The 27,857-nt window shown below is 40.1% G+C and overlaps 1 protein-coding gene and 1 long non-coding RNA gene across 5 annotated transcripts in view; one reads left to right on the top strand and one right to left on the bottom strand.

The window, feature by feature from the left end:
* Positions 1 to 1,299: 1,299 nt before the first annotated feature.
* Positions 1,300 to 25,251, top strand: LOC145960028 (uncharacterized). Of its 4 annotated transcripts, XR_014435259.1 has the most exons (4): positions 1,300 to 1,488; positions 1,582 to 1,903; positions 24,339 to 24,626; positions 25,101 to 25,251. It is a non-coding gene; the product is annotated as an uncharacterized LOC145960028 (long non-coding RNA). The 4 variants fall into 4 exon arrangements; XR_014435257.1 differs by lacking the exons at positions 24,339 to 24,626; positions 25,101 to 25,251 and adding an exon at positions 9,489 to 9,714; XR_014435260.1 differs by lacking the exons at positions 24,339 to 24,626; positions 25,101 to 25,251 and adding an exon at positions 4,394 to 4,845.
* A 1,106-nt stretch (positions 25,252 to 26,357) lies between these two features.
* The window catches only part of LOC145960025 (uncharacterized), a 5,508-nt gene continuing 4,008 nt past the window's right edge, over positions 26,358 to 27,857 (bottom strand). Inside the window, exon 2 of the mRNA XM_083079289.1 lies at positions 26,358 to 27,857. This exon is cut by the window's right edge and continues 201 nt beyond it. Coding sequence (XP_082935415.1) covers positions 27,253 to 27,857 — 605 coding nt within the window. The 3' untranslated portion in view covers positions 26,358 to 27,252.

The raw sequence follows: 27,857 nt of genomic DNA, 5'->3' as shown, positions 1-27,857 counted from the left end.
CTACACAAATAATCCGTTGACCATTTGAAGAATCGATTGCTTATGAAGAAACAATAGGATAACGCTGTCGCAGCAAGAATTTTGTCAGAAACCTTTTATCCTCTGGCAAGGAGTAAATCGTCCGGTCAAGACGTACATCTATTTGTCACTTGGACCGCCTCGTAGCAGACCGTCTTTGGAAAGACAATGGGACGTCGTGACGCCTGGCCAGAGTCCGACACCACGTCGTACGTAGGTCTTTCTTTACCGGCGAGTCTTCCCTTTCCCCTCTTTCTCCTGGGACCACTCCATCTTTCCTCCCCGAACCGGATCCTCGGAGAGAAGTAGGTAGCCCTCCGTTAAAGAGGTAATTTGTGCCACGAGCAATCCAGCACACTTCCGAAAGTTGCGCTTACCTTTCCACGCTGAAATCCACGCTCGAAACGCCGTGTTGCTTGTCGCGCGATATTTTCTACCCCCTCTAACGTGTCTCTCTTCTCTCTCTTGCAAAATCATCAGGCATCATATATACTTTATCGTGAATGAGAAGCTTCTCTTCTCGCAGGAGAATCAGCTCGCGTTAGTTCAGATTTTCGTCATCCAATTATGGTTTGGCCTTAAGTGCGGTTTACGTTAATCGCGCGCGGATCATTACACGCGACTCTTCTGGCGGCTGATTTATCCCGCCGTCCTCTCTCGTGAACGACTTCGGAATAAACTCAAGGTGGAACTAAATCCCTATTTTATTTACCGAAGGACGGCAGGGATGAAGACGGGGGGGGGAGGGGGAGGAGGGGAAGAGGCTCTCGGTCCCATGTACTAAATTTAAAAGTAAAACCTCCGCCTTTGTTGCCGAATCCCCGTGCTGAAAGAGAAGGTTGCTCCGCTCTTCCATTCAACAGATTTAAATAGCTCCCGAGCTCCCAATAGCTCGACGGCTCTTTTTCGTTGTTTTAAGGCTCCCGCAGTCTGTAGGTTAAACGATACCGTATTCTCATTGGGCAACGTAACCGCGGGTTTCGCCGCAATTTGTCAAGAAAGAAGCCCTATTTGTAAATTACGTCTCTCCGATGCGCTCCATTCGCGCGTATAACTCGTCGGAATATATGATATCGTGCCTTTTCCGTAGACGGAAAAAAGGGGGCACTGCCATTGTCCGTTTGCTAATAGTCGATAATACACTTGCCCGTACACATTGTGCGAAATTTCACGTCAGACGTTTCTGCGCGCGAGGCTATCGCGCTTTACAAGACCGGTGATCGGTTAAATCGGATCATAAAAGAATCCTAATTAAGTTTCTCGCTCTTTTGTGCGGGCGGGCTCGCCCAAGTAATGACGATGAGAAAGCGTTGGCAGGGCTCCGCTGTCTTCGCTGGCTCCGCGAAATTGGGACTTCCGACTTTCGCTGCTCCGCTAATTTTGAATAATATCCGCGGCACGGGCGCGCGAAGCGCACAAGTATATCCCTTTCCAGCTTTGCCTTTGTAACCGTAAACGCTAACCGAATCCGTAAGTTTCCTTGAATATTATCGCAATTTATACTATTCAACCGGAATCGTGCCATATCGCGTGTAACGTATGTTTGTCTTTTGATAATTTTAGAAAGTTAGAAAACGATATGACGTGTACGATGAGTGGGTTTAACATATCGAGGTGATTAACGATATCACCTAGATGGTTTTTGAAGATACGAAGGAAAGTCATTTCAACCATGAAATTCCGGCGATGAAAACTAACCTTTGACCACAAAGCACCTGCCAGCGTTATAAAGGACAATAATATTTTTATAATTGAAATTAATTACATGTTGAGACCACCGTAGCACACATATGCTTGCGCGACCCGCAATAAAAGTAGAAATGCCAGAAGTCGCCCCACGGACAAATGGAAGCGAAGCGAGACCGTATGGTGACTTACCCCTCGTGTAAGTAATATAATGCAAAAAACCTGCTTAGATTCATTAGAATGCATCTCAGAGCTCTCCTCATTAGCGTCTCGCGACCTACATGCAACAATCTAGTCGAATTGAAGACATAAGATTTCATTCAAAAATTTAAAAAAATACTTGTATTACATTTTTATATCTATAATTTGTAATGAAAGAGAAAGGGAGAGAAACTCTTTTTTATTTTTTTATACTAATAACGTATGGAGAGTTTTAATAATAAAAACAGTAGTTTTCTATCGTGAGTCAATAAGTTGGAAAATTCTTTGATGAGTTAAAGCACGAGATCGATTAATTGCACGCATACATATATAATTATCCGACAAAAATCGAAAAGATTTTTCAGCCTCAAACTTCTCGACTCTCGCGATAGTCGTAAGCGGCGATCAGCAGCCGAATTAAGAAAAAAGAGAAAAAAACAAAATCTATAGGCTGACGTCCGACATCTTGAGGAAACCGCATTTAAAGGAGAACGGCGTTCGCTTCAGATGCCGCGCACCCAATCATCAAAGTCGCATTTTCAGCATAATGGGTGTGTTTAGTCCAAGTTGTCGGAGAGAGACAGAGAGAGAGAGAAGCAGGGAGATACAAGCGAGGAAGGCGCGAGGGGAGAAGCACGATCGAGTATCCCGAAGGTCTCGAGCCAGTCGACGATCCGGAGACGGACTCTCGATCGTGATCGAGCCCCCTCTGCCACCAATAATCATCGGACGGCCGCAATTACGATGCCCGAGGCGGCCAATCGGAGTTTCTCAGGCTTCTACCTCTCTCTCGGCACTCTATTATTAGGCTGTATTATCGTAATGCGCCATCCACCATGTCCGGAGCCAACGAAATGGCTTCTATAATAGGGACAGTCGGATCCGACATTTACCTCCCAGCATCCTCGCGCGCAATCATCGTGTACGATGATCGCGAAATCACGTCTACGAGTCTGTCTCTCTCCCTCTCTTCTTTCTATCGGTTCGCTTCTCCTATCGCGTGATGATTTTCTTGTCCTCGAGCGGCCCGTGGTGTTTAAGAACGCGACGCTTAGTATCCCTCGTAGTTTATGGAAATTGAATTGAAGGTTAAACTCATTGCATTGAGCTGGGAAAGCTTAAGTGAAATGAAATTTCCGTTATGCCTTTCCTTCTTTCTCGGTCGAGGTCTATCAGCTGTTTTTTATACTGCTTCGTGTTACGCCGCGAGCATCTGCATTATGACGAATAGATCTTTATCCCGACATTCTTTTCGCATGACGCGAGATCAAGACTCGCGATACAAAGCGAACAAAGTATATTCCCAAAGAGATAAGAAGTCTCATAACGCTAAGAGATATCGCAGGTAGAAATCTCGTGACATATATAGTGTTCAGTTTTCTAGGTATACTGAACGCTAACGAAATATTCGAGATATTTTTCATTTTCCCCATTTTTAAGATCTTTACTTCTTTTTCTTATCTCGCCAGCTTTTAAACAAAACAAGTACGAATGACAGGTATCTCTCTCTTTATTACCGAGGTGATCGATACTGGTCGAACTAGCGACATATGTTGAACCTCGATCGAAAGGAAGTCATACACGAGCTGTACAGTCGCTTTCGGCGATGTTTGCTTGATTCTTACCCACAATGTCTGTCATATGGACGAGAGAGGTGAATAGTCGGGTAGGGGAATGTGCGGTGGCCCCCTTTCCTAACGTGGGTGGTTGGACGGTCTGAGCAACGGGGGCGGGGGAGTATCGAGGGCGCTAATGTTCCCCAGGCAGGAAACGCCGTCTCCATCCTGCACCCTCTATCTCTTCGCTTGCTCGCCTATTTTTATTCGTCTTTATCTGAGACTTGAGTCGGTTCCTCTCCATTTCCTCTTGAGGAGTTCTTCCTCCCCCGCCTCCTCCTCGCGTCGCCAACCTCCGAGCGTTGTCGTCTCGCGGCATTCTACCTTTTCCCCTCCGGGTACCGATGCGGTGACAACAACATGCAAACATTCTGGTATTTGCAATTCGAATGCCGCAAAACGGGGACGGAAAGCCACGGCGGAACAGCCCGAGGCGGTCCGCTTAACTTTTCGAAGACGCAGCCGCGACTACGAGCTATTCTATTAACCGCTCGGATAAGGGTTGTCACGGAAACCGCTATCGTACGCCGACAAATTTTTAAGATGTGATCGAAGTAATCTCGGCCCTACAGTACGCAAATGTATAATTATTTCGCAATTATTAACTACCTGTCAGTTGTAACGTACACGTAAAATAAAGGAAGCTTCGTCGAACTGGCTGCGTAATTAAATGAAAACTTGAAAAAAATTTAAAACTCAATCTATCAAGTTCAATATCTCGTTTGATTCTATCGAATTACGCGTATAAAAGGTCGGACCTGGTAGATGAATATCAAATGCATGCGCAATTGATGGTAGGCGAGTGCAGGTATAATATAATATGATATGAGCTGGATTGCAAGTTTTTATTCGCGTAATGTATAATTTGACAGCAGATGTCCGTAAGTTTTCGAAGGAAACGCATCGCATGCGAGATTCGTATTACGAGGGGCAGTTTGCCGTGAGTGCGTAAGCGCATGTCGGGGGTTATTAAGACGATTTCATGCGTATACGAGATAAAGACATCCACCGCGGAGACGATCGCTCGCGAGACATCATGATGACGGGGGATGGCGCGAAGGGATGCGCGATAAATACGACTTTGGACAAGCAGATGCGACGACGATAATTACAAGGACCAGTTCTTTTAGGCAAGTGGATTCAGCCGCGTTAAATTTAAAAATAAAATTCACAAGATTTGAGAGTCTCGAAAGCTTCAGAAAATTGTAAACGCGATAAACATTTCGATTACGAAAATTTCAAGAATTTATGGATATTTAAATATGCGTGTCGTTGCGTTAATATTGTACGGAAAAAAATAAGTGTCAAATCAAAACTTATATAATTAAACTAACGCGTTCATTGTTTCGTATATACGTAATAATTTATAATCTTCTTAGAAGAATTTAATAATTTTAAATTTCAACAATATTATAGTCTTATTTTAATATTGTAATTGTCACCTCAAGAATATATAATTATTTGATTCTACTTTAAGAAAATTATAATCTTTGATTTAAAAATGTTATTTTCTATGTAACACTGTTTCTTTTCCATTCAAGAAAATTAAATCTTAAATCATAAGAATATATTTTTCTTGATTGAACTATATAAAATGGCTTCATTCAAGTAAGCAATTATTCAAGCAATTATATTTTTCTTTAATTAACGCAATATAATCTCATTTCAAGATTTCCATGTTAAAACTAAATATATTTTCAAAACAAGAATATCCTTTTTTTCTGTGTGGTGAATGCAAATGTTTCGAGAGGAGGGTGCTTAATTTTCTCAATCTTACCTCTATCGAACAATATGAGTTTCATATTCATTGAATCAAGGTGACGTAGATAATCGTAAAAAGCAATAATTTATTATATCGACAATAAAATGGAAATGAAACATGGTTTAAAAAACACACATAAATCGAATCTCGTTAATGTAACAATCGGTTGTAACCGGTGGTTACAATCAAGGCCTTCTGACACTGTTATCCATCCTTCTATCTGTTTAACGATATATACGATGGTTTTAATATCTCTCTTTTTTTCATCGAATTATATTGCGCTCCTAATTCGCATGCGTCTGTTTGCGTTTACATGCTGTGGGGGTGAGTTCTGGTCGCTATGTAATTAAGTGCGTATCGTTGTAGGGTTGTTTCGTAGGTAGGCGTATATTAGGCGCTATTGGGCCATTGTTGGCAACCGCGAAAACGAGTCGGCCGTCGTTTATTATACCACCAAGTCGAGCCGACAAGAAGCGAGACAGTGCCTTCGATCGAGAGATAATGTCGGGTGATTAAATGCGATAGACAGTTTAGGAATAATGTTGGCGGATAAAATCGAAATATTTAACAAAATCAAAGATATTTTCTGCAATAATAAATATTTTCGTTTTTGTGAAAATTATAATGTGTGATAATCTAATCATATATTTTCGAATAATTGGAGATGATATCGAAAGGAATAATATTTCAAGGCGATCGATTTGCTTTTTCCTCTTTCTGGTATCGCAATATATTCAAAATTCATCAGAATATATTCCACCTACGTAAGAAAGACTCCCATAAAACTCAAGTGTCATTAGTTCCTCGCGGATTACTACAGATTGATTCAATTTTAAGAGAATAGCTAGACAGTTTTTTTTTCGCGTTAAGCAAACTCGGAGATTTGAAATTCAGCATGAGAACAAAAGACGATTCGCGTGACTCGTAGGCGTGTCACATGACACGCTATGTCGATCGGCAACGTCGGCCAATCGGCTTACAGAATTCACCCTGGTACATTTATACCTCGTGTATAGAGATCCTTTGATGTTTCAGGTCACGTGACCCGTCCGGCTTCGATATCAATTCGCGATGCTAAGTACGCCTTCGCGTGTACGTCGTTTCTCATGGCGAAGTTATAGGGACAGCACTTGTAACCGCCAGAAGGAAATTTCGTCTGTTCCGACAGTCTCCAATCTCCAGATCTACATGCACGGGCGCGTGATAGTTTACTATCAGCGCTGTAGAGGAAAGTTCTGATCCCGAAACGAGATTTAATTGACGCTTCGAGTGGTTATTACATTACATGATTCGTTATTCGATTCGCGGACGTAAAACGACCGTGCTCTCGGTAAAAATCGTACAATAGGCCTAGCGCGAATGTCGGAAGCGCACCGTCGAATTGGCGCTGGGACGCTGATACGCGGTGATAAATCACGCATAATTGTTCGTAAACTGTAAAGCGTTTGATAGTGTCAACAAAAACCATCCGAAAGTGGTAACTCATTCGATAGTGTCAACAGAAACAAGTTGTTAGCCCGAAAGGGCAGCGCGCGTCAGGCCCACCCCAGGATTCCGGAGTGTTGGTGATGGATGATCGCAGATACACTGAAAAATGGTGATGGATGGTATATCGCTGCCTATAAACATTGACAGAATCTGTTACGTGTATCCTATTTAGTTATCCCGTACCGTGTCTTAATAACATGCGTCTCTCTCTTTCGCTCTTTCTCTAGCGTTGGAGATACCGTTTCAAGTACATAATGTTCATGAATATTATACGCCTTGAAACGGATATTTAAAGATAAATATTCTACCATTCTTCGCGAGATAATAAAGATTTTCATCAATTTCCACCTCGGTACATTTGATACAATTTAATTATTTTCTTAAGTTTTCGTAAAATTATAAAATTCAAGATATTACGTCACGCACAAGCAATATGTTCTATACAATTAATAATAATAAATTTATTAATAATTTATTAAATTTATTAATAATAATAAATTTTTGCACAAATAAAAAATTGCCATCGAGGTGTCTTCAATTAATTAAATCGATATAAAAACATCTTTGCAACGACTCTAATTCAATAACGCGCGAGAGTAAATTGTTAAGGACGCGATTGTAGCCAGCTTGCGTGGTGGATAAACACGAGAGATGTTCGACGAGAAATTTTCTTGAGATATCAAAGTGAGCGATGCAGATGGTTACAAAAAGAAGACGAAGGCCGCCGTAAGGGCGGCCGGAATTTGATTCTCGGTGACGTATTAAATGTGTGGTAGCGCCCGTTGGTGTCAGGGGGATTGCTTTAATCAGTAGATTAATTCGTCATGGCCTCGCAGCGTAGCAACGTCCTTTGTCGGCCACTCGTAAAATATGAGCCAACGTACATAATCAACTATTTGTGGTAATGAATATTATGCGGCCGGAGAACGTGTCATTAATAACGCCGAGCCGTGCTACGCAATCTTTTTTTCTTTGCGCGCGAACACCGTATATATACATTATATACACGTACACCCTCCGTTACCAAATCCGTAGAAAAATCGCGTCCTTGGTACCTCTATAATTCCGCTCGTTATACGAACGCTTAAATTATTAAATATACTTTAAATTATTACGAGCGAAACGAGCGAGGAATTTGTTGCCAAATGGGACACCTTACGCAATCAAAGTACGCGCAATCAAAGTTGCAAGTTTTTTGGCGGAAACGTAACGTAACGTTACTTTAAATATACTTATTCATGCAATGACTTTCGCCTACGTCTCTTGTAAACCGAGTTCTTTATAAAGCAAATTTCGATCGACCACTGTGATCAGCGAGCCTTTGGTAGCCCCGGTAGAACGATCTCTTTCCGCCTCCCTTTCTCCGTTCCACCCTTCCGGCCTTCGTCACTCCGCTTCAGCCGTGCGCCGTCACAGACTCACCTCTTGGCTGAAGCCCTCCTGGATAACTCCCCGCGGCGAGAAGACAAATGAGCTTGAGGTGAGAACTTGCCCGATAAATACCAAAGGCGACACAGCGTTTGACCAGGGAGCATACACAGCGTAGAGCGGGCAAGAAATACTGCGTCGGACGGTCCTTTCGCCCTTTAGGACCCCCTCTGTCCACCGTATCCACGGCCTCATGGTCGGTCCGTCCCTTCGCTTCTCCTCCACCCCACCCCCCTTTCCCTTCTCTCATTCACCCTCTCTCGCGACACTGACGCAACCCCCGGCAACCTGCAACCTCCGACCTCTCCTCCGGGTTAGCCGCGAGACTCATTTAGCCACGGCGCCAAAGTTTTCCATACCTTGCTTCCGCAACGAACGTGCGTGCTCTAATCGACTTCTTTGTCTTTCGACACAAATGCCGTCCGTTTCTTTCGCACGGATTTTATGATGGATTTCTCTCTTTCTCTCATGATGGATTTTTCATTGATAAGCTAGGATATTAATGATAGGATCTCTCTCTCTTTCTCTCTCTCTTCTTCTCTCTCGCTTTCTAAAGTAGAGGAAGCTCTTATGTCAATTTAAAAGGCAAATATTTACACATTTTTCAAGTATTACTTTGTAAAAGTCATTAAATTCAAGAAAGTTTTGTGTCTTATCATATCCTTTATCTTTTTCGATTATCTTTATTACTTATATTGTGTTTATAAATATTGATAAATGTGTGATTCTGAATAGTATTACGAATTATTCTCGATTATGTTATCTAATATATACACAATATCATTCTACTGCGAAAGCGATTAATCATTTTTCTTTTTTTCTTCAACAGTAATAGTTTTCTTCAACAAATATATATTCTTGATAATAGTCTTAAAGTATACTCATCACAAGCGTTAGAAAATCTCATTACCACTCAAAAGAAGAATTTACTTTCTCTTCAAGAATATTGTAAAGTTCAAAGAAAAATCAAATTTACTTTATGCCCACTCTATGTAATAAGCAAACCAAATTTTTGTTTTAATTTATTATTCTGAACTAAAATACTGCATTTACTAAAATTCAGAATATATTCAATTAAATTTAATGCTTGTGGTGAACTTACGATATATTTGCGAATATACAAACTTATGATATACTTAAAGTAAATAATATTTACTTGAATGCAGTATACATATTTCTCTTCTAGTTGATAACAATTCTTGTCATTATTTATTTATTTAAAGTCGCATATCATCAGTGAATTCCACACGCGCGACATCCTTTACATAAGATATCCCTTTTCTTCTTAGTCATGCCGTGTCCAGGAAATGCATTAATTTCGTACGGTGGATAGGAATTTAGGAGTCTGTCCGGAAAGCTACTGTGCGTTCGCTAGCGGAACAAATTTCAGTCCCAAACCTGGGTACCACGTGCTCAGTGGTCACGCTGCGGTTGAAAGAATTGAGTATGCATATTCACGGAAGTTATGGCAAATTTTGTTAAGAAGAAATTTTGTTAAGAAAACTCTTGAATTTTTGCTTGTTCTTGCAAAAAAAATATACATATATATTTATCATATAATATTTATATTTATTTATATAAAACTAAAAAAGATATTAAAATAAATAAACATATATTATAATTAAAATATATTATAAATATATATTAATAATAAATATATATTAATATTAAATAATATTATAAAGTATAAAATAATTGTGTGTGAAAATACATTGAATGATGTTGTAAAGTGCCTGTAAAATCAACGTGTCCGCGGAGAAGAGCAATAGAATACTCGCGGCACGTTTAACGTTCGCAAGCCGAAAGGCGTATCTTTTCAGCGGGCGAAAAAATATTTTCGTGCTTTTAGCTTTAGGGGCAGCGAACGGGGAGAATCATTTTTCAACGGTGCTTCGTAAAAGAGACAGACAGCGAGAGAAACGCCGGCCGAGGCCGAGGCCGAGGCCGAGGCCGCCGGCGTTGTCAAACGTCAGCGTAACAGTCTGCTGCCCCACCGCTGTCTGCGTGCGAGATGCGTCTTTCTTCCTCCTTGACATTTCCGTGTCTTCCATTTCGCGTGCGGTACACACGAAGCCTGAATTGAATTCGCCGGCACCGATCCGGCCATGAGACACATTATTGCGATTCCTCTCGCGACGCGACGTCCTCGTGATCAATCGTCATGGGCGTCGTAAGCGAGAGAAAGAGAGAGAAGGAGAAATGAATGGCGTATCAAAAATTTCTAATTTCAATACCATCCATTACGCGCGTACCATTTTCCCCGCTGTTATGGAAAATAAAAAAAAAAAGAGAGGGAGAGAGAGAAAAAGATTCCGTCGATCTCTTTTATGCTCGTCTTTTTTTCTCCTCCTTTTGGCGGGGTCGTTAAATCTCGGTATCGCCGTGAGCGATCGCACCGAAATATCGAGGACGGTTCGAATCGACGTTGGGGTCGTTGAAGGAGGAGGTGGAGGAGGAAGGGTAGAAACAAAAGAAAAAGGGAGAGAAAGAGTGGGGCTTGGTACGTAGGGCACGTTCGTGGGACCACCGCCAATGTATGCTGCCCGCATAAACTAACAGGCGCATCGGATTTTACATAAAATTCCGGCCGCGAGAGCCGTGATTTCAAGAGATGGACGTGACGAACCAGCGACAGTCATTGGTCGCAAAACCAGCGACGCGCAACGCTACGTTGAATTATGATTATACGGATTATAACGCGTGCTTTACATTCAGCGAGCCGGCGCATTTTACAGATATTTCGCTGAAAAAAACTTAAATAGTGCGACAAATTAAAAAACGTCCAGAAAAAATGTTTTCGATTAGGGTTGCACCAAGACTAATCTTGATATTGTCTTTTGCTTTGAAATTCGAGACAAGTTTTTTAATTAATTATCAAGAAATACTGAGAATAAGATTCTCAAGATTATTGATTTTTAAAAAAGAATTAAAATATGTATATTTGTAAATTGGATGAAAAGAAATCACTGTATTGTATATGAACTTAAAAAATTTTATTTAATAAAGAAAAATAGAAATATTTCTATTAAAAAATTTATAGAAACAATTCATGTAATAAATAATATAAAATTTTCACAATTAATTAATTGCACAAAACTTATTGCACATGATTCTCTGATTAATGCGTAAACTACGTCTGTATTCTGGTATCAATGTATGCAATTGCTTTTGTAGAGAATGATAATTATTTTATATAAATTATATTATATAAAAATTATTAAATATTATTTTAAACACAATTGTCGATATTAAATAAAATCGATATTAAATAAAAATCAAAGCAACATAAGACGAGATTTTTGCTAAAGATTCACTCAAGATTAAGACAAGATTTAAGTTTTCGAAAATTTTCAATATCATTACAATATTTCTACGAATATTATCTTATGCAATCCTACATTCTCGATATCAAAACATTTTTTTATAAAAACATAATTCGAGAAAGATTTCAATTAAACGTTTGGTCATTAATTTCCAGTCATCTCGATGACGTATATTTCTCCGGAAACCAATTATCCAAAGTAGGATACTGTTGATTACCAGTCTTATGAATGTACAATTCGTTTCACCGGATGCTGGGATACGCGCTACCCGAAAGAGCGAAAAATTGCCTTAGCTGGGCGTCGCGAGCATGCAAATCATCGGGTATACCTTCCATTGCGCCGAGCGCAATTACTTCTGATCAGACATCACGTATCCGCCGTTTTGCAGCTCGCGCTCGCGCCAACTCGGCACTACGTGTGGTGGACGTGCAATTTGATCGTAAATTGCTTCGAGGCGAAATCTTCCGGTGACGAGTTTGGTTGGCGAGTGAAATGGCGAGGGAGGGAGGAGGGGGGCGAAAGGGTTGAGGGATGGGAAACGAAGAAACGCGACCGTCGTTGCGGATCTCACGGAGAGGACGGACGGACGGACGGACGGATGGATGGATGTGAATGCAATTGTTTAATTGGGGAAACGGCGCGCGAGGGCATGTATAGACAAAACTGTTTGAGGCGAGACCCATCCATCACCTATGGCGGGGCCTTCTCCGGCGCGCTCGTCCGGCGCTTTCTGTTTCTAGATTGAGAGCGGAGCGAAAGAGGAGATGATCCGTGCTATGTATTTGGCCCTCGTGGACGCAGTCAGTCCGCCGGACTGACACGCGTTGATTGCCACTTATTTGATTTTTACCACCGTGGATGACGCGTCGTGTCGACGGACTTCCGTGTGAACGTATGTACGTCCCGTATCCGAGCAGCGATATGACAATTAACGAGCCCATATATGTACACGTACCGACAAAAATTAAGAATCAAAGCAATTGCTCATAAATGTATTCTATTTATCTATCTATATAATTAATTGCGTTTATTATTAAAAATGGTATACTTTTTATTCTACTTTTTATTCTGTAGAATATTTCTACAGAATATTTTCCTTGTACTTGTAATTAATTATCCGCAAAAATGAATAAATTAAATATATTTAACAATTTTTATATGAGTAGAATAAAAAGTATACATTTTTAATAAATATTTTTTAAATAAGTTAAATATATTTAATTTATTCATTTTCGCGGATAATTAATTACAAATACAAGGAAAATGTTCTGTAGAATATTTCTACTTGTAATTAATACTTATAATTAATTATCCGCAAGAATGAATAAATTAAATATATTTAACAATTTTCACATGAGAATAAAAAGTAGAATAAATTAAATATATTTAACAACTTTTACACGAGTAACTGCTTTGTTTCTTAATTTATCAGCGAATATATTATTTTCTTATAGATGGATATTTTTCTTTAACAAAATAATATAAAAATTTGATATCGATCGTTGTTTTATGTATCTCCATTTTGAGCCGTTATTTTTTGCGTTACATCGATGATTCATCTGATGCATATGTTGCCGCGTGTATCTCACGTGTTATTGAGCATTCTTGGGAGGTACATCTGACCCTGATTTCGTCAGCGCCCGTATCAACGATCGATCATTGGCGCGCAAAAAAAAAAAGGAAAGGTGAAGACTCTCGTGTCGGTTTCAGCGAGACGGAGAGAAGGAAGCGTTTTCATAGGCAGGGTATCCCAGGTTGGCTTAGTGTGACGTAGCAACGGTTACATGCAAGCGCCTGTAATAGGGTGAGCCCCGGGGTGAGGAGCTTGGACTTGACTAATGAGGCGGTGCGTCCTCGACGTTATTAGATCGCCGAAGGAGTTTTTGAGGATGCCCGGGCTCCGAAGCGAAGTCGAATCCACCGCGAAGGATGGGTAATGATACGGCTGGACCCTGTTTCTTATTTGTCAAACGTCAAGCACAAAGACGTTGCCCAGTTGTTTTCGGAGCAGAAGGAAGTCCCGGCACTTCTCAGAATGATAATCTACTTGCAAATGCGAGACTCTTCAGCTGGCTCGGCCTTTTGTAATCCTCCGCGCCGCGAGAGATGGAACTCTCCTCTCTTCCCGCCAGTATCTTTCGTGCCTATTACGCAATTATAAATAATAATCATGGCGGCGGCGGCGACGGTGACACAATGACTTCGGTAAAAAATGGATAGTAATGGTTTGTGCTACATGTCACTGGAAATGATAGGTTTCTACGGCGAGGTTTGTCTTCCTGTTTCGTGCAGTGTAACTGAGCTTGAGAAATTCATGTTTGTGAATTAATAATTCCATTACATCAAGATTTCAAACGTCATTTAAATACATATTATTATTGCTTCTCTCTTACTTTTCCATGCATATATAAATTTGCGTCTTTAATTTTAAAATTTTAAAGGTTAAATTTAAAGAAGTTATAATAAAGTTAAATATATTTATCGGTGAGTCAAGGCTTAATAAAAAGTGATAAGCTCAAGTTTTAGATAGAGAAATCTAAAACGCATTTATTGTTGGTGCTGACTCACTGTTTCAAAAAAGCGAGAATAACGTGAAACGTGAAACAGGTGACTAATACATCAATCAGTATCCTTTATGAACAGCAATCGTTCCACATCTTAAGGTACATTAACAAAGCTAATTTTCTTCTCATCTCTCTTCTAATTTATTATTTATAATTACTCGAACGTAGTACTCTGTTAACACCGTATTGAATATGTGTAGATGTCAATATTTTCTCTCTCGCTTCTCTATTCATTCTAAATGGTCACTTTCTCTGTTTTTCTCTTTCTCTCTTTTCCTTGACATGACAGATCTTTCATGAATACGTACTCGTTGCAAGAACATATAAATTAATTATCTCGCGCTTCGCTCAATCCATCTTTCTTTTTCGTACGCGATTACATTATTCTTCTTCTTACTTTTTCAATAATATCCCCGACAATTTACATTACAAAACGATCATACGCAAGCAAAACGCGATTCAACGCTGAACACCGCGAAATCCAAGCGGCCGATCTCCCTGAAACTCGCAACTCCTGCAAGAAAAGCAAGAAAAGAGGAACGAGAGAGGAAGAAGAAGCGTAGGAACAGGCGAAGGGCAGCCGTGGCAAAGCTGCTTTCGCCTCGGCGAATGAAATTGCCCCGGCAATCGGTGGTTGCTTATTAGCGTTTGACGTTCGATTAGTCAAGTGCACAGGCTGCGCGATCTGCCGTTTGAAGAATCCACGGCTCCTCCCATTACAGGTTCCCGTGTGTCCGTGGTTCCAGGTTCTTTCCCTAGCTAGAGTAACCATGCGTCCGAGAGATCTCTCTCCGAAGAAGCGAGCAACAGGCATGTAGCATCATCACTCTTCCCTCGCGCGCGAGTCTTGCGCGTTCGCCAGCCTCATGTGCACATACCTTGTAATTACGTTAACTACTTACATACTACTAGCGGTTGTACTTGCTTAAATTGGCGTAGTTTAACGTTTTGCTCTCAGGGCGGCTCTTAAGACGCGATAGCGCGGCTAAATAAAAATCCCTTCCTATTCGCGAGAAATTATAAATTAATCCTATCCTTCCTTTATTAATCTTTCTCAACAATTCTTCAACAAAGCATTAACAATCGGTTTAATTCAGGATGATTAGTGGGTGACGAAACGAAATCTCTTTCGGCATATTCAACAGAGAAACAAGTACGACGAAACCGCACACGTTGATCTCTCCTTTTTTTTTATCTTTAAACTCCCGAATCGGATTTGCAGACTCGAGATGTCCCTCATGCGGATCATTTATCACGTCTTGTTGTCTTGTTAAAGACGCGTTTTCTTCGTCACTTCTTTGTCGCGTCTTTTGCCGTTGGTTAACCGCAGCGGTGGAGATGGGTAGGTTCCCGGGCGATGCGTAGGCGGACCACAATCAGAATGTCCATCCACGAGTGTCCATCCGGATCGGATGAAGAGGTTCGGAGAGGAGAGGTAGAGGCGAGAGATTACGGTTGGCTTGATATGCATGCAAAAGACAAGTTTTAATTTCAGATTGCCCGACACTGTGCGCGTTCTAGCTTTATGCGTTCCGACGCGGTTCTGTGAAAAAGTGAACGTGAGATAATGGAACATAATGTAGCGTACTACCCTCTCTCGAAGGGAGAGAAAGAGAAAGTCGGTTTACCGCCCCGATTGTACGGAGTGTCGCGGAAATAGCCGGATAATAGGATACGTCTGACTTTAATAACTGAACTTTTAATAGAACGATAATGATAATAATAATAATAATAATAATAAGAAAAATATAAAAATGAACGGCCTGGTTGTCAAGAATATGCGTTGAATTATATTTAAATTCATATCGCCGGGAATACTTATATAAATTACATATTATACCCGGTATAAAAATAGTATATAAATATATAATAGATACCTGTACACATGGGAAGCGCAGAATGAACAAGTTCTTATGTAACGGTGGCAAAAAATGGAATGTTTTTTTTATCCGTTCGTCCACTAGGAAAACTTTTACGTGTAAGGCACGTTCCTTAATGATCCATCCGCTTGGATCTCACGAAAACTCCGCTTCACCGCGCATGGTGATCGCAGAAACAATCGCAATCTTTTTACGAGGAGAGGCGAGCACACTGAAAGCAAACTTTTCGTTATATCTTTTCGTTATATCCCTTTTTACAGAAATCTATTCGTCTTTAGAAATTTATATCGGATAATAAATATTCTTAAATATTGTTCTATTCGGATAATAAATATTCTTAAATATCTAGCTATTGTTTTATAAAGCTTGAATCTTCTTTCTTTGGCTCTTCAATCTTTATAGCACGATTTAACTTTATTACCTCTTGATAGAATTCCAATTTATTTCTAATATAAAAATTCTTTTTTTTAGTTATATGAAAAAGTTATATAAAAAATCGAATTACTTTTTGTATTACTTTCTACCCAAATATAAATCATAATTATTTATTAATGTCAGATTGAGCTTACCGTAATAATTACGATATCTGTTACGTTATTTAACCATAGCAATTGACATCTGAAGATGTATGGTAGAAACTGTCACGTGACTAACTCTAACGCAATTATCGAATGATCATGGGGGTATTACAGGGTTTTTAATCAGATCCTTCAACCGTATTCGTTTACTCCCGCCTCTCGCGAGGCACTATGTCACGGATTCAAATCATAATTTTAATGAACGCGTTGTGAACTCTGAAAATAATGGTCAACGTTTCCTCCGCGTATTATTTTCTCCGCGACGGGGTAGCGGGGATTTACGGGAAGCGAATGGAAGCAGAAAATTAACGATTCTACCGACGGTGGGACGGGCCCCGACGGGATGGGTCGGGGTGGACGGGTGGAAGTTTTTCTTAGTATTTTAATATAAATGCAGCTGTGCGGCGCGGGCGACTTGGGCGAGCCTTCGTTTCTCGCGCGGGGGAGGGCCGGTTGTTTGCGGCAGTTTGTGCCAAGCTAAATGAAGAATGAAGCTGAAATTATTTGGTGAAAAACAGTGAAACAGGATGTGGAAACGACACCGCTTGGATTTACAGAGGCTGCAGCACGCGTTTGGAAAGGGGGAGGGGGGGGGTAGTCGACAGGGGGAGTAGTCGACGCGATGGACGACGATGGAGGGCATTTTTAAGGGACTGCGGTTGTTCCTTATCAGCAATTATAATCTATGCGATTTGTTTAATTAAAAGGCAGATTTTTAAGAAATTCCCTTTTATTTCGATCTTTCAAAACGTTTTAATCAAATTTTCCTATAAATTTAAATAAAATTTTTATATAAATAAGACATTTTTTTGTCATCGAAGCGAACTCACTCGTTTAACGAAAAAAAAGCAAAGAAATATTAATAACTAAATTCTTTGAAAATTTTTAAAATAATAATTTGATTTCTCCGAGTAGAGATATTTTTTGGAAAAATACAGCAGTATATAAATGTATCATGTCGTCAAAGACACTGTTTGACGGGTATCAACATACTACTACTCGCGACATCCGTTATCAGAGGCGATGAGAGAAATTGATGAGAATGCTTAAGGCGTTCCTCGTTCGTCGCATTTGCTTCATATTCGATCTTACCCTGCGGAAGCCTCCCTCCTCCACCCTTCCGTGCCGAAGCCGAAAGGGTCCTTCTACCCCCCGACGGAATCTTCAGCCGCAGCTTTTTACGGCGAACCAATAATGAACTTTTTTTCTCGGTATAAAACTTGATTTGTAGGGCTCTCTCTGTTTCTCTCTTTCTCTCCGTCTCCTTCTCTCTCTTTCTCGTTCACCCTCCTCGTCCATCCCTTTTTAAAGCGGCGAGAAGTATCTCGTTCTCGCACGCTGATATCACTCGCGGCATTGCTCATTACTCACGGCGTCTTATCGTCCTTACCCCCCATCGAGGTACCTTACCTCCCCTCTCTCCCCTGCTACACTTTCGTCTCACCTACCTTCGCATCTTACCGACAGCCTCTTCACTTTTACACCCGCCTTCACCCTTCCACCATCCTCTCGTGACTCTTCTCTCCCCAGCCTCGTAAAATCTTATTTTGATCTCGAGATTGCGGTCCAGTTATATTTCTTTTTTCTCCCTCCTTTTTTATATATAATGTTATTTATTAAAAATGTGCAACGTGGTCTAAATAAATAAATATACATATAAGTATAAATTCTTTGAGTTTCTATTATCTAAATTTAATTTTAATTTCCAGCAACATTTTTTTTAATCTTATACACATATACACTATTTAAATATATAATAATTTTTATTATATAATGCAGATATCTCTTTTTCCCGGAAAATAATGTTTTCGTTTATAATTTCTTTTTAATTGCTTGTTTTATTATCTATCCTAAATTATTAAATTGTCCTTAAAACTCAGATTCTTTTATTCTTATCTAGTTGACCTCGATGAATCAATTGATAATATTAATCGTGCATTACTCAGCCGTCAGTCTCTGTCTCTGTCTCTCCCCTCGTTTACCTTCTTTCCTTTCAGCACTTCTAGCATTATGCCGTATTGCATTTAAAATTTACTACAGTCTTGATAGGAAAGTAGAACGCGCACTTTGAAATTATGAGGTACTCGATACTTATTTTTCTACAGAGGCAAATTGTGCAGCTGTATTTGTCTCATTTGGATATATATCACCGCATACTTATGCAGCGATATTTCTTTTATTACAAACAATGTTTACAAACGATTTCGATATATTTTGTTCGAGTTATTCACTGCAACATATAACCAATTATTCGCATGATCGTCTCTTGCCGTAAATCGACAAGTTTTATTCTATTGGACGAACACATCTAATCCCTTCAGATAAGGCGTTTATTTATTCTCACAGCGTTAACCTGGAAACAATACAAGTCTTCGTATTCGGTGGCAGATTACGTCACTTGCTCCGCGTTCAATAATGAGGGGGATGGTAGGAGACGGTAGTAATTCCGGCTTCCGCAGATATCAGACTTCGCGCGCCGGCCAAGATACGAACCAATAAGTATTGAGCCGACGATGGCGATAGGGTGGCGAGGAGTCTCCGAGTGTTTCTTATCAGTGAATTAGCAGTCGATGCGCCTCATCAGATGGGTGGCGTCTTTGCCCAGAGCTGATGATGATGATGAGGCGATGTTCTGCGAAATGGCATGTATCAAATAATGCACCATACACATACACACGTACACATACATCGAATAAGATAAACTTTCTTTCGATATCAAATGTAAAATAAGTAATATTTAGACAATGGAACGAGAAATTGCCACAACTTGACTCTAATCGTCTCTGTGAAAAGATTAATTTTTATATCTTTCGCTATTATATTTCTCCTTGTATCTACTGTAACTGACTCGTTATTTCATTCCGAAACAAGACGGAAAAAATTAAAAATAGAGAACATCGATGCTCGTACATTTATGCGCGAAGGAAGATATTTTGATAAATATTCTGAAAAATATTCTGATCGCGCACCGTCTCGGGATATTTTCATTGTGATGTAAGTTGCCGCGAGGATAACTGCGAGGAAGAAGACGGAAAGGGACGATTATCCCCCGATATCAGCATACCGGGCGCGATGCACACCCCCGTGAACACTTCATTTATTATGCGGTTAGTTATCGCGTCTTTTCGTCTGATTTCCCTGGCAACAATGCGGCGTCACCGGCGCAGACAGGTCCCGGCGGCCTTAGAATCCTGACATGTCGACATCTCCTTCTCTCTCGCTCGCTTTATCTTCTTTCTCCTTCTCTCTCTTTCTCCCGTTCTCCTCCTCTCTTTCCAGCTTACGAGATACTTTCTCATCCGCCACTCTAAGTGACGCTCCATGACGACACGCCATACGTCACGAAAAGGCTCCTTATCCCTCCCGCGTCTCTCCCCCTCCTTCTCTCTCTCTTTTTTTTTCTCTGTCGTCCTTCTTCCTCTTCATTTTCCTACGTCGCTCTCCTCAACCAAGGAACTTCAGCCAGGTACACACCTTGCACGCCGCCATTTACGTATCCTTTGCTTTCCACGTTGCGGGATCTGTTGCTCCTTTTTTATTCCTTCACGCTTCGTTTTCCACGTCGCTTTCTTCTATCATCTTTTTTCGTCTGCCGTCGAGCTTCTGCGAGAGAGAAGAGAAAAAGTCATTCGTTGCTTGAGTTACGATCGAAGGTGGGGGGGGGGGAGGGGGGGAGGAGGCGAGGGAGGGTGAAACGTGCCCGGTTCATATATTTTCCCGAATTTTGCCGAATACCGCCCTTCAATCGCGTATGAAGCGGTACGTGGAAATCGGCGCGCTATGTTGCGCAAGCTGTCGCGCGTTTAAAAAAAAAAAATCTAGGGAAAAAGGACGCCGCACGCACATGATCGCGTCGCGCGTGTGCCCTATACGAATGTGTAATTCGTCGAATTTTATTTGCGTCATTCGTGCGAAATTAATCTCGGCGTTACATATCATTAATTTTGCGTCTCGCGACTATCGTCATTATCGCTTTTACTTTTGTTAATGGTTTTTTTTTTTTCACGAACGCGCGAGAGTATAATTTCTCGCTTTATATCGGTTCGTCTGGAACGAAGACCTGAGATTAATCGCGGTCTCGTCATCGAGTCGAAAATTTCGAGAAAAAAAAGCGAGCGTACAAAAATCTATCGCGCATTAATGGCACTGTTACTTTGATCGCCGCTCGTGCTTTTTATGTCGGTAATAAAAATTTTCGCGGACACGGGCAACCGTATGTAAGAACCGGATGCCGTAGTCTAGGAGGGCCAAGAGGACGCCCAACGAGTGATGGATGAACGCGGGCCGGTTTCTCGAAGACGAGCTTCGCTAGACTGACATGTTTATACGAAGCCTGTCTGTAAAGGTGCCCATGGCTTTGCTTTCGTGCTCCTCTTTTGTATATATGTCTCAAGCAAAGTACGCTGCTTACGATTTATCCGGTGAATGTCTACGAATGCCTATTGCCGCGTCGAGTAGTCGAAAAGGGGAACGGACTCGCTTCCTCGGCAAGAGAGGTACGGCTCTTAAATGGGAAGTAATACAGTTGAGTGATTAATTAAAGTTGACGTTTATCGTGCCCACCTACGAAGCTTATGAATGATCCACCTGACAAGAGTCTCTGCTTTCCATTATTCGACGCCTCGTGTCCTCGTCGTTTCTGTAGAGTAATTTGTTACGCTGTAAAAATTATAATTTTGACTGCTCTAACATTTAAAGTCCTCTAGCCATTTTCATCTACTTTTAAATATCTCTCAAACAGTACTGCGCGAAATATTTTCAAACAATTAATATAATATTTCTATATCTCTTTATAATCAAAATTTATTAATTTTTTTTATCATATAATAATTATATATAATTTTATAATTATATATATACGTTTTTTATAATTATATATACATGTTATTTATAATTTTATAGTTCTACAAGAATTAATAAACACATGACTTTAAACTTTGAGTGGAACTGACATTTTAAATTAGGTAATATGAGTCGCGGTAGCAATGCTTTATGCAGGACAAACACATTTCACTCTTCACGCATTAGATTGTATTTGCATAGACGTGTTTGCTCAGTCTGAATAAAGCATAAGTTGCGATATCAACGTCGCAGTCAATCAATAAGTGTTTCATCGTGATGGACGATCCTTTTAATCGACGCCAAACACGAGCTTTCGAAAAGAAATGAAGAAATTTAATTCTTGCATTCGAATTAAATTTGTCATGAAATGATTTGACCGTCGTATGTTGAATGATTTGTCTAAACAATAATCGTAGATAATAAATTACTTTCCGCGACTATAATTTCCAAATATATCAGACGAAAATCATTCTTATCGCATAATTCCCTAAACGATTTCCGCCTTAACTATTTTTGCCCAAAGTCTTTAGGAGGAAAGTTAATACGGATGAGCAATTTAAGTGAATCGCCCTGTATACGCAATATTTAGTATGTATAAGGTAATTATCTAAAATCGATGAGCAGTTCGGCCCGCCGCCGAAACTACCTGCAGACCGCTTTGCGCGAATAACGTTTTTCGTGAAGTACGAAATAACGTACCGTAACTTTTGCGGCGGGCGTGGCGGTCTGCGGCATGAATAGAAAGCACCTTTAATTAAAAAGGAAAACTTACTACCTCGAAGAAGATTACGAGCACGTGCATTTCGTATCAAGGTTGAATATATTGGATTCTCTAATCGATAATCGTATAGAAAAAAAAACACATACGGAAAAATTTCGTATTGACGGAGCATCTGAAACAATCGTTTCGCGCAAAAAAGAGATAAATTATTAAACGCGATATTGAATAAAACGCGTACAAACCATGTACGATCTCTTGCAGATACACGAAAGCAACGAATTCCTGAGGAAGCTGCGAGAAACACAATCAGTCATTCCATATTTTTATACCGCGGTAAAGCGAAAACACAATCTCGTGAAACTCTGAATCCGAATCCGAATCCGAGAGCGTATCTTCACATTGAGAAAATTGACTGCAGTTAAGTTGAGTGCACAGTGCGCAACGTAACGTGACCGACTTAAGGCTGACGGATTTCGAGCGGAATATGAATAAATTTATCGAAAGAGTACGCGGATGGGGCGAAGGGGTGCAAGGATGAGAGACCGGGGTGAGAGCTCGATGGGAAGCCAAATGGTGGTGGGGAGGACAGAGGAGGCAGCGAGGAAGGCGGGGAGGAAGGAGGGGGGAAAAGAGGGGGCCAAAAAGAGTTTGAAACTGCTCGGGAACCCCTGTATTATAAATATCACCTATGAAAGATGGCGCAGACAGCAGCAGGGTGGCGATGGGGCTGGGGGACGCCTGGGTAAAGGAGTGGAACAGAACCGGAATTAGCATAATCAGAATAATTTCCACCAGCTGACAGCGCCCTCATTCTTTTTCCTGCGACGCGATTCTTCCGCTGCTTTATTTTCCGTTGTTTTCCGCCTTCCGCCACCGTCGCCGCCGCCACCGCCACCGCCGCCGCCTCCTCCACCGCAATCTCTCAGTCTCTCGAATTCTCGCGCCGTTTTCGCGACGCTGCTTGGCGCATCGCGCATTGACCTGGAGCAATAGCGAAACCGGCTCGCAACCCTTAAGTATAATATACAAGCGTTTTATATTCCTCCCTGAGGTCTCGACTTAAATGTCATTATGACGAATGCAGTAACGTGCGCATTTGATGAACGAGGATTGTTGATCCTCGTTAAAAATTGAAATATCTTTCGTCGAGAAATATTGATATATACACGGGGATATTTTGTGGGAGAAAAAGCATTCTTCATAAACGCCAGATTAAGGTTCAAGTGCAAATGCGAGCGATAAATATATTCGACCGGAGCCGCCTAGCGTTTTGGGTTAAATGCTATTGTTGCGTACCCGAGCTCATCTCAGAATCGCGAGGATCCTTTTCAAGGGACGAGCATTTTCTAGATCGATTTCTCAAGGAAAGATGCTACCAGAAACTTGCAGGTCACGTATGGTTCGGATACTTGCCGCGATATGGCGCCTTGTGCCGCCATGCTCGACCGCCGTTCACCTTCCACGCTTTGACTACTTCCCCCTTCCTCCCTCCCTCTCCATCTCCCTTAGTCACCCTCCCCCCTTCACCCTCTCTTCCTACAACCTCACGAATATATCAAAGTTCATGCGTTTCTACCTAATATCACTTGCGTGCACGAGCAAACCGACCCCTTCTCCTGCCACCCCCTCTCTCCCCCAACCCTTCTCACTCGCAGCTTCTCCTCACTTCCACGGTAGACCAAGTTGCGCTTTACGTGCTGGCAACGACGACTCCTTCCCTCTCTCTTCCCTTCTTCTCTTCTACCCTTTCTTTCTCTCTTTTTCTTCTGTCCTTCTCTCTCTCTCTCCCTCTCTTTTTCTTTCTCTTACTCTTTCTCTCTTCCTTTTCTGATCTTTATTCATTCTTTCACCTCGCCCATTTCAATATTTTTACGTTTTAACCGTAAGAAACTCGAACCTTGTCTCGCGTGCACGTAAGGAGTCCAAACGCGCGCTCTATAAATCTCGTAGCTCGTAACGTTGATCGCTTGCGTAACGCAGTATCCCGAAATGGAATAGGAAAGTTCTCCCATTAGGTCGCTTTATGAAACATGTTTTAAGATTCGAGCGCAGACAATTTGTACTCATGCCAAAAGTATCCTGGACATTTAAACATTAAACTAATTTTATTTGTATATAAGACACAAGAGATAACTTAATATTTTTTATCATTTTTCTTAATATAAATATATCTTAATGTATCTTAATATAATGTCCGATTGTGTCTATATGTCTGCTTATCTTTCCAACAGATAATATCAGTGCAATAGATGCGACAAAGGAAAGAGAGCGTTGTCCAAAATATACTGAGAAAGCCTCCGTCTTCCGATAATAGGCCGTTCTGTTTCGATATTATCCATCCATTATTCATCCGGAATAAAAGTGGAATCTCTTAGAATCGCATTCGCGGTAAATCCGAACGGCGAAAAATGTCTGATTCAGATTCAAATGCTCATAGATCCCGCTGTAGATCCACGGGCATTCCGCAGTCCATTGTATTTATTGGTAGAAACAGGCGACCGGGGTGAAAGCCACCTTATGTAAGTATACGTGTACTCATACTTCACCATCGTTCGCGCGCATTCGTGTGGTCGCTTTCGTTCATCCGTACACGAGTACGTACGTTTACAAAGACGAGTTTCGGTCGAGAAGGTCTCACGGCGCGTCAAGCTGGAAGCTACAGTGCAAAAGTTTGTGCAAACTCTCTCTCTCTCGTCATTTTCTCACAAGACCTATCGGAACGAATGACAGATGCAAGATTGTCAACTCGAAGATAGCGATATACGTGACGGTGTAAATAAAAAAATTTAAGAATACTTTTTTAAAAGCTCTCTGTCTTTCTTTTAATACGACTTTTTCGAAACTGTATGTTTGATGCGAGCGTAATCAAAATTGTAGACAATAATCTTTTCTTTCCGCTCCGTGAAAGAAATCAATGTACGAGTCGAATAAATAAAAAATTCTTGAAAATGTTACAGACAGATTTTCATGCGCTGTGTGTTACTGTGTTGCAGAATGTGAGATATAAAAGCAATTTTGCTGTACGCGAGTGTCGCTGAAAACGAATTTTTCACACGAACGCGAAGTTTAAAGGCACGCAAAGCTGCACGTAGCACGAATACACGTACACTCGAGCGCACGCAGACACACACAGGCATGCAAGACTTGCCACGTCACCAGCACTCGGATCCGCGTCTATCTGTCAGTTTCCAGTCTCAAACAAGATGGATGGCTGGCGAATGGAAATCATGGTTGAAACCCAACCCCATACCCTTGCTTCCTTCCACTGTGAGAGAGCGCCCCTCCATTCTGCGACCACCCTTATGCCGAGAGGGCTACCTCCCCCGCGTTATTCCACACTTCGTTCTCTCGTATCATCCTCCTGCGCGTATTCACCCTTCCCAAAATACAAATATATATTTGAAAGATCTATTTGTTATATATTATATTTACGATATATTCAGCCGTTTATAATTATCTCGCGAGAATTATGCGATTTTGTATATTTATTCACTTGCAGTTGCACATTGCAATAACACCCGGTTATATTTTATATGTATATAGAGTATTTCTTATAAGCATAAAAAATTTTAATGATTTATCGAAGACACACATCTCTTTAAATAAAAAACATTAAACGTATTCTTTAAACATTATATTGTTGGCAGAAAGGACCCTGCAAATGTTTGAAGAAAAAATATTTATATATAATATGTGTCATTTCTAACAGATATGCATGACAAAAAAATCATTAAGTATTGTAGAAATGACACATATTATATATAAATATCTTTTCTTCAAACATTTATATATTAATTTAATCTTGTATTCAAAAACAGACGTTTTTTAAACTTCAATACCACCCACTTCAAATAATCGTATCTTTTATACTTTTGACTTTTGGACCTTTTGCCTCAGGAAATTTTTGATCAGCACCACCTAAACTATAACATATTTCAATTTCGATCAATTTGACCGAAGTCACTTTTTTCATATAAAATGTACGGGGTCCTTTTGTTCGCTATCACAATAACATTGTTTCGTGTTTCTTTAACTTTGGTTTTTATTGCACTTTATTTTACATATTTTCAAATAATAATTAATCGAAAATATTTCACAATTTTACAATTTCAATTTTGGACGTGTGTATACACATACACATACATATATACATTCATATATTTCTAGTATATATGTATACAGTTTTATACATATATTTGTATACATCTATTTATTATTTCCATATAATCTTAATGGAAACTTATCGTCACTTTCGTAGATTTATTAAAAAGTATTTTTATTACATATACAAGATGTATCTTAAATGATGCATTAAAAGCTAGAAACCTCTAAAGTTTGGGGAAAAAATTAAAAATTGGCTGTATTTCAGAAAAAAAAAATGGTTTTGACGTTACCTATCACCCTCTCTTGAGAGATAAATAAATTTGCGTTGCGGGTGTTTGGTCAATTTCGAATTTTAGCTCGGAGGGGGGTTCATTTGCGGACCCATGTTCATAGGAAAAAAAAGTCTTCTTTTGACCTCTAGAATATGCTCCTAAAGTTTAGTGCATCATTTCAGATACACCCTGTATAAATACACAGAAAAATCATTGTAAATGTATGTAATAATTTGATAGTTATTACATGAATACTGTGTATAACGGCTCAGCCGTTTCGTTAAACGGTTTGCCAAATTCTCACTTGGTTAAGTCAAATTTCGTTGAATAATTTGATACCAATAATGTATAATATAAAAAATAAATGTATAATATAATGTATAATATAAAAAGGATATTAATACTAGAAAAACTTTAGTTAAATATTTAAATACTATTCAACTTTAACGTAAAATTTTTCTTGATTAGAATTACCAACTAATATCATTTTATTATCTTTGGAATTTGGAAATTAATTTTATTTTTTTAATTACGTGTTTAGTATCTTATCTCTTTTATTGATAAAAATGTTATTTTTTTTTTGAGTCAGATAAAATTTTATCGCGACACTATAATGATGTTTTTATATAAAATTGAAAGATATCGAATATGCATGATGCAAGTTATAATAAATGTTGTTCAGCTCATAAAATTTGATTGTCATTAATTGTGTAAATAATCTCTTGAATTTAATTAATATCTCTATTAATTAAATAATATAATTAATATCTTATAACTGCATGTAATTCTCAGAATTGTAAAGATCATTGTAGACATTTTCTTGAAAAGGCAGCAACGTGTTCTGATTCAATAGACAATTTGTGTTGTTGTTGGATGTACAGCTGTTCAGCTTCGGTGTATAAGAATTCGCATTTTGCAAGTCGATACTGTTCTGTACCTGCGGACAATTATTCCACACCAAATAATTGTGGTTTTGCTGCGATTGAGAAACGCCATAGTTGTTAGGCTGTTGATACGCATACCCTCTGTCTTGAGAGACATAATATGCATCATTTTGCACGATATTGCAGGAGGTGGATGGCATTTGCGTTTGCTGCGCCGATCCGATCGACGTGCTAGAATAATTCTGCGTTTCCTTGTATCGATCGAGGACTCCATAATTTTTTACGGTCTGACTGTTGTTCGGCGACACGTCGCTCGGATGCATGTACGAAGGACCGGCAGTTTCTGTGGTCTTAGGAACCACCCAGGTTGACGATTTGGAATCATTAGTGTCTGTTTTGAAGACCATTGTCTCCGAAGAATGCGTTTTCGCACTACCAGATGGCGAGTTCTCGGGAGTGTCGATGGATTCGATCGTTTTGTTGGGCTCAG

This window comes from Camponotus vicinus, unplaced genomic scaffold (genome assembly GCF_025532165.1).
Source record: "Camponotus vicinus isolate PSW18456_S1 unplaced genomic scaffold, iyCamVici1.0 SCAF_10, whole genome shotgun sequence".
Lineage (NCBI taxonomy): Eukaryota > Metazoa > Arthropoda > Insecta > Hymenoptera > Formicidae > Camponotus > Camponotus vicinus.
This window is presented reverse-complemented; position numbering and strand designations above follow the sequence as displayed.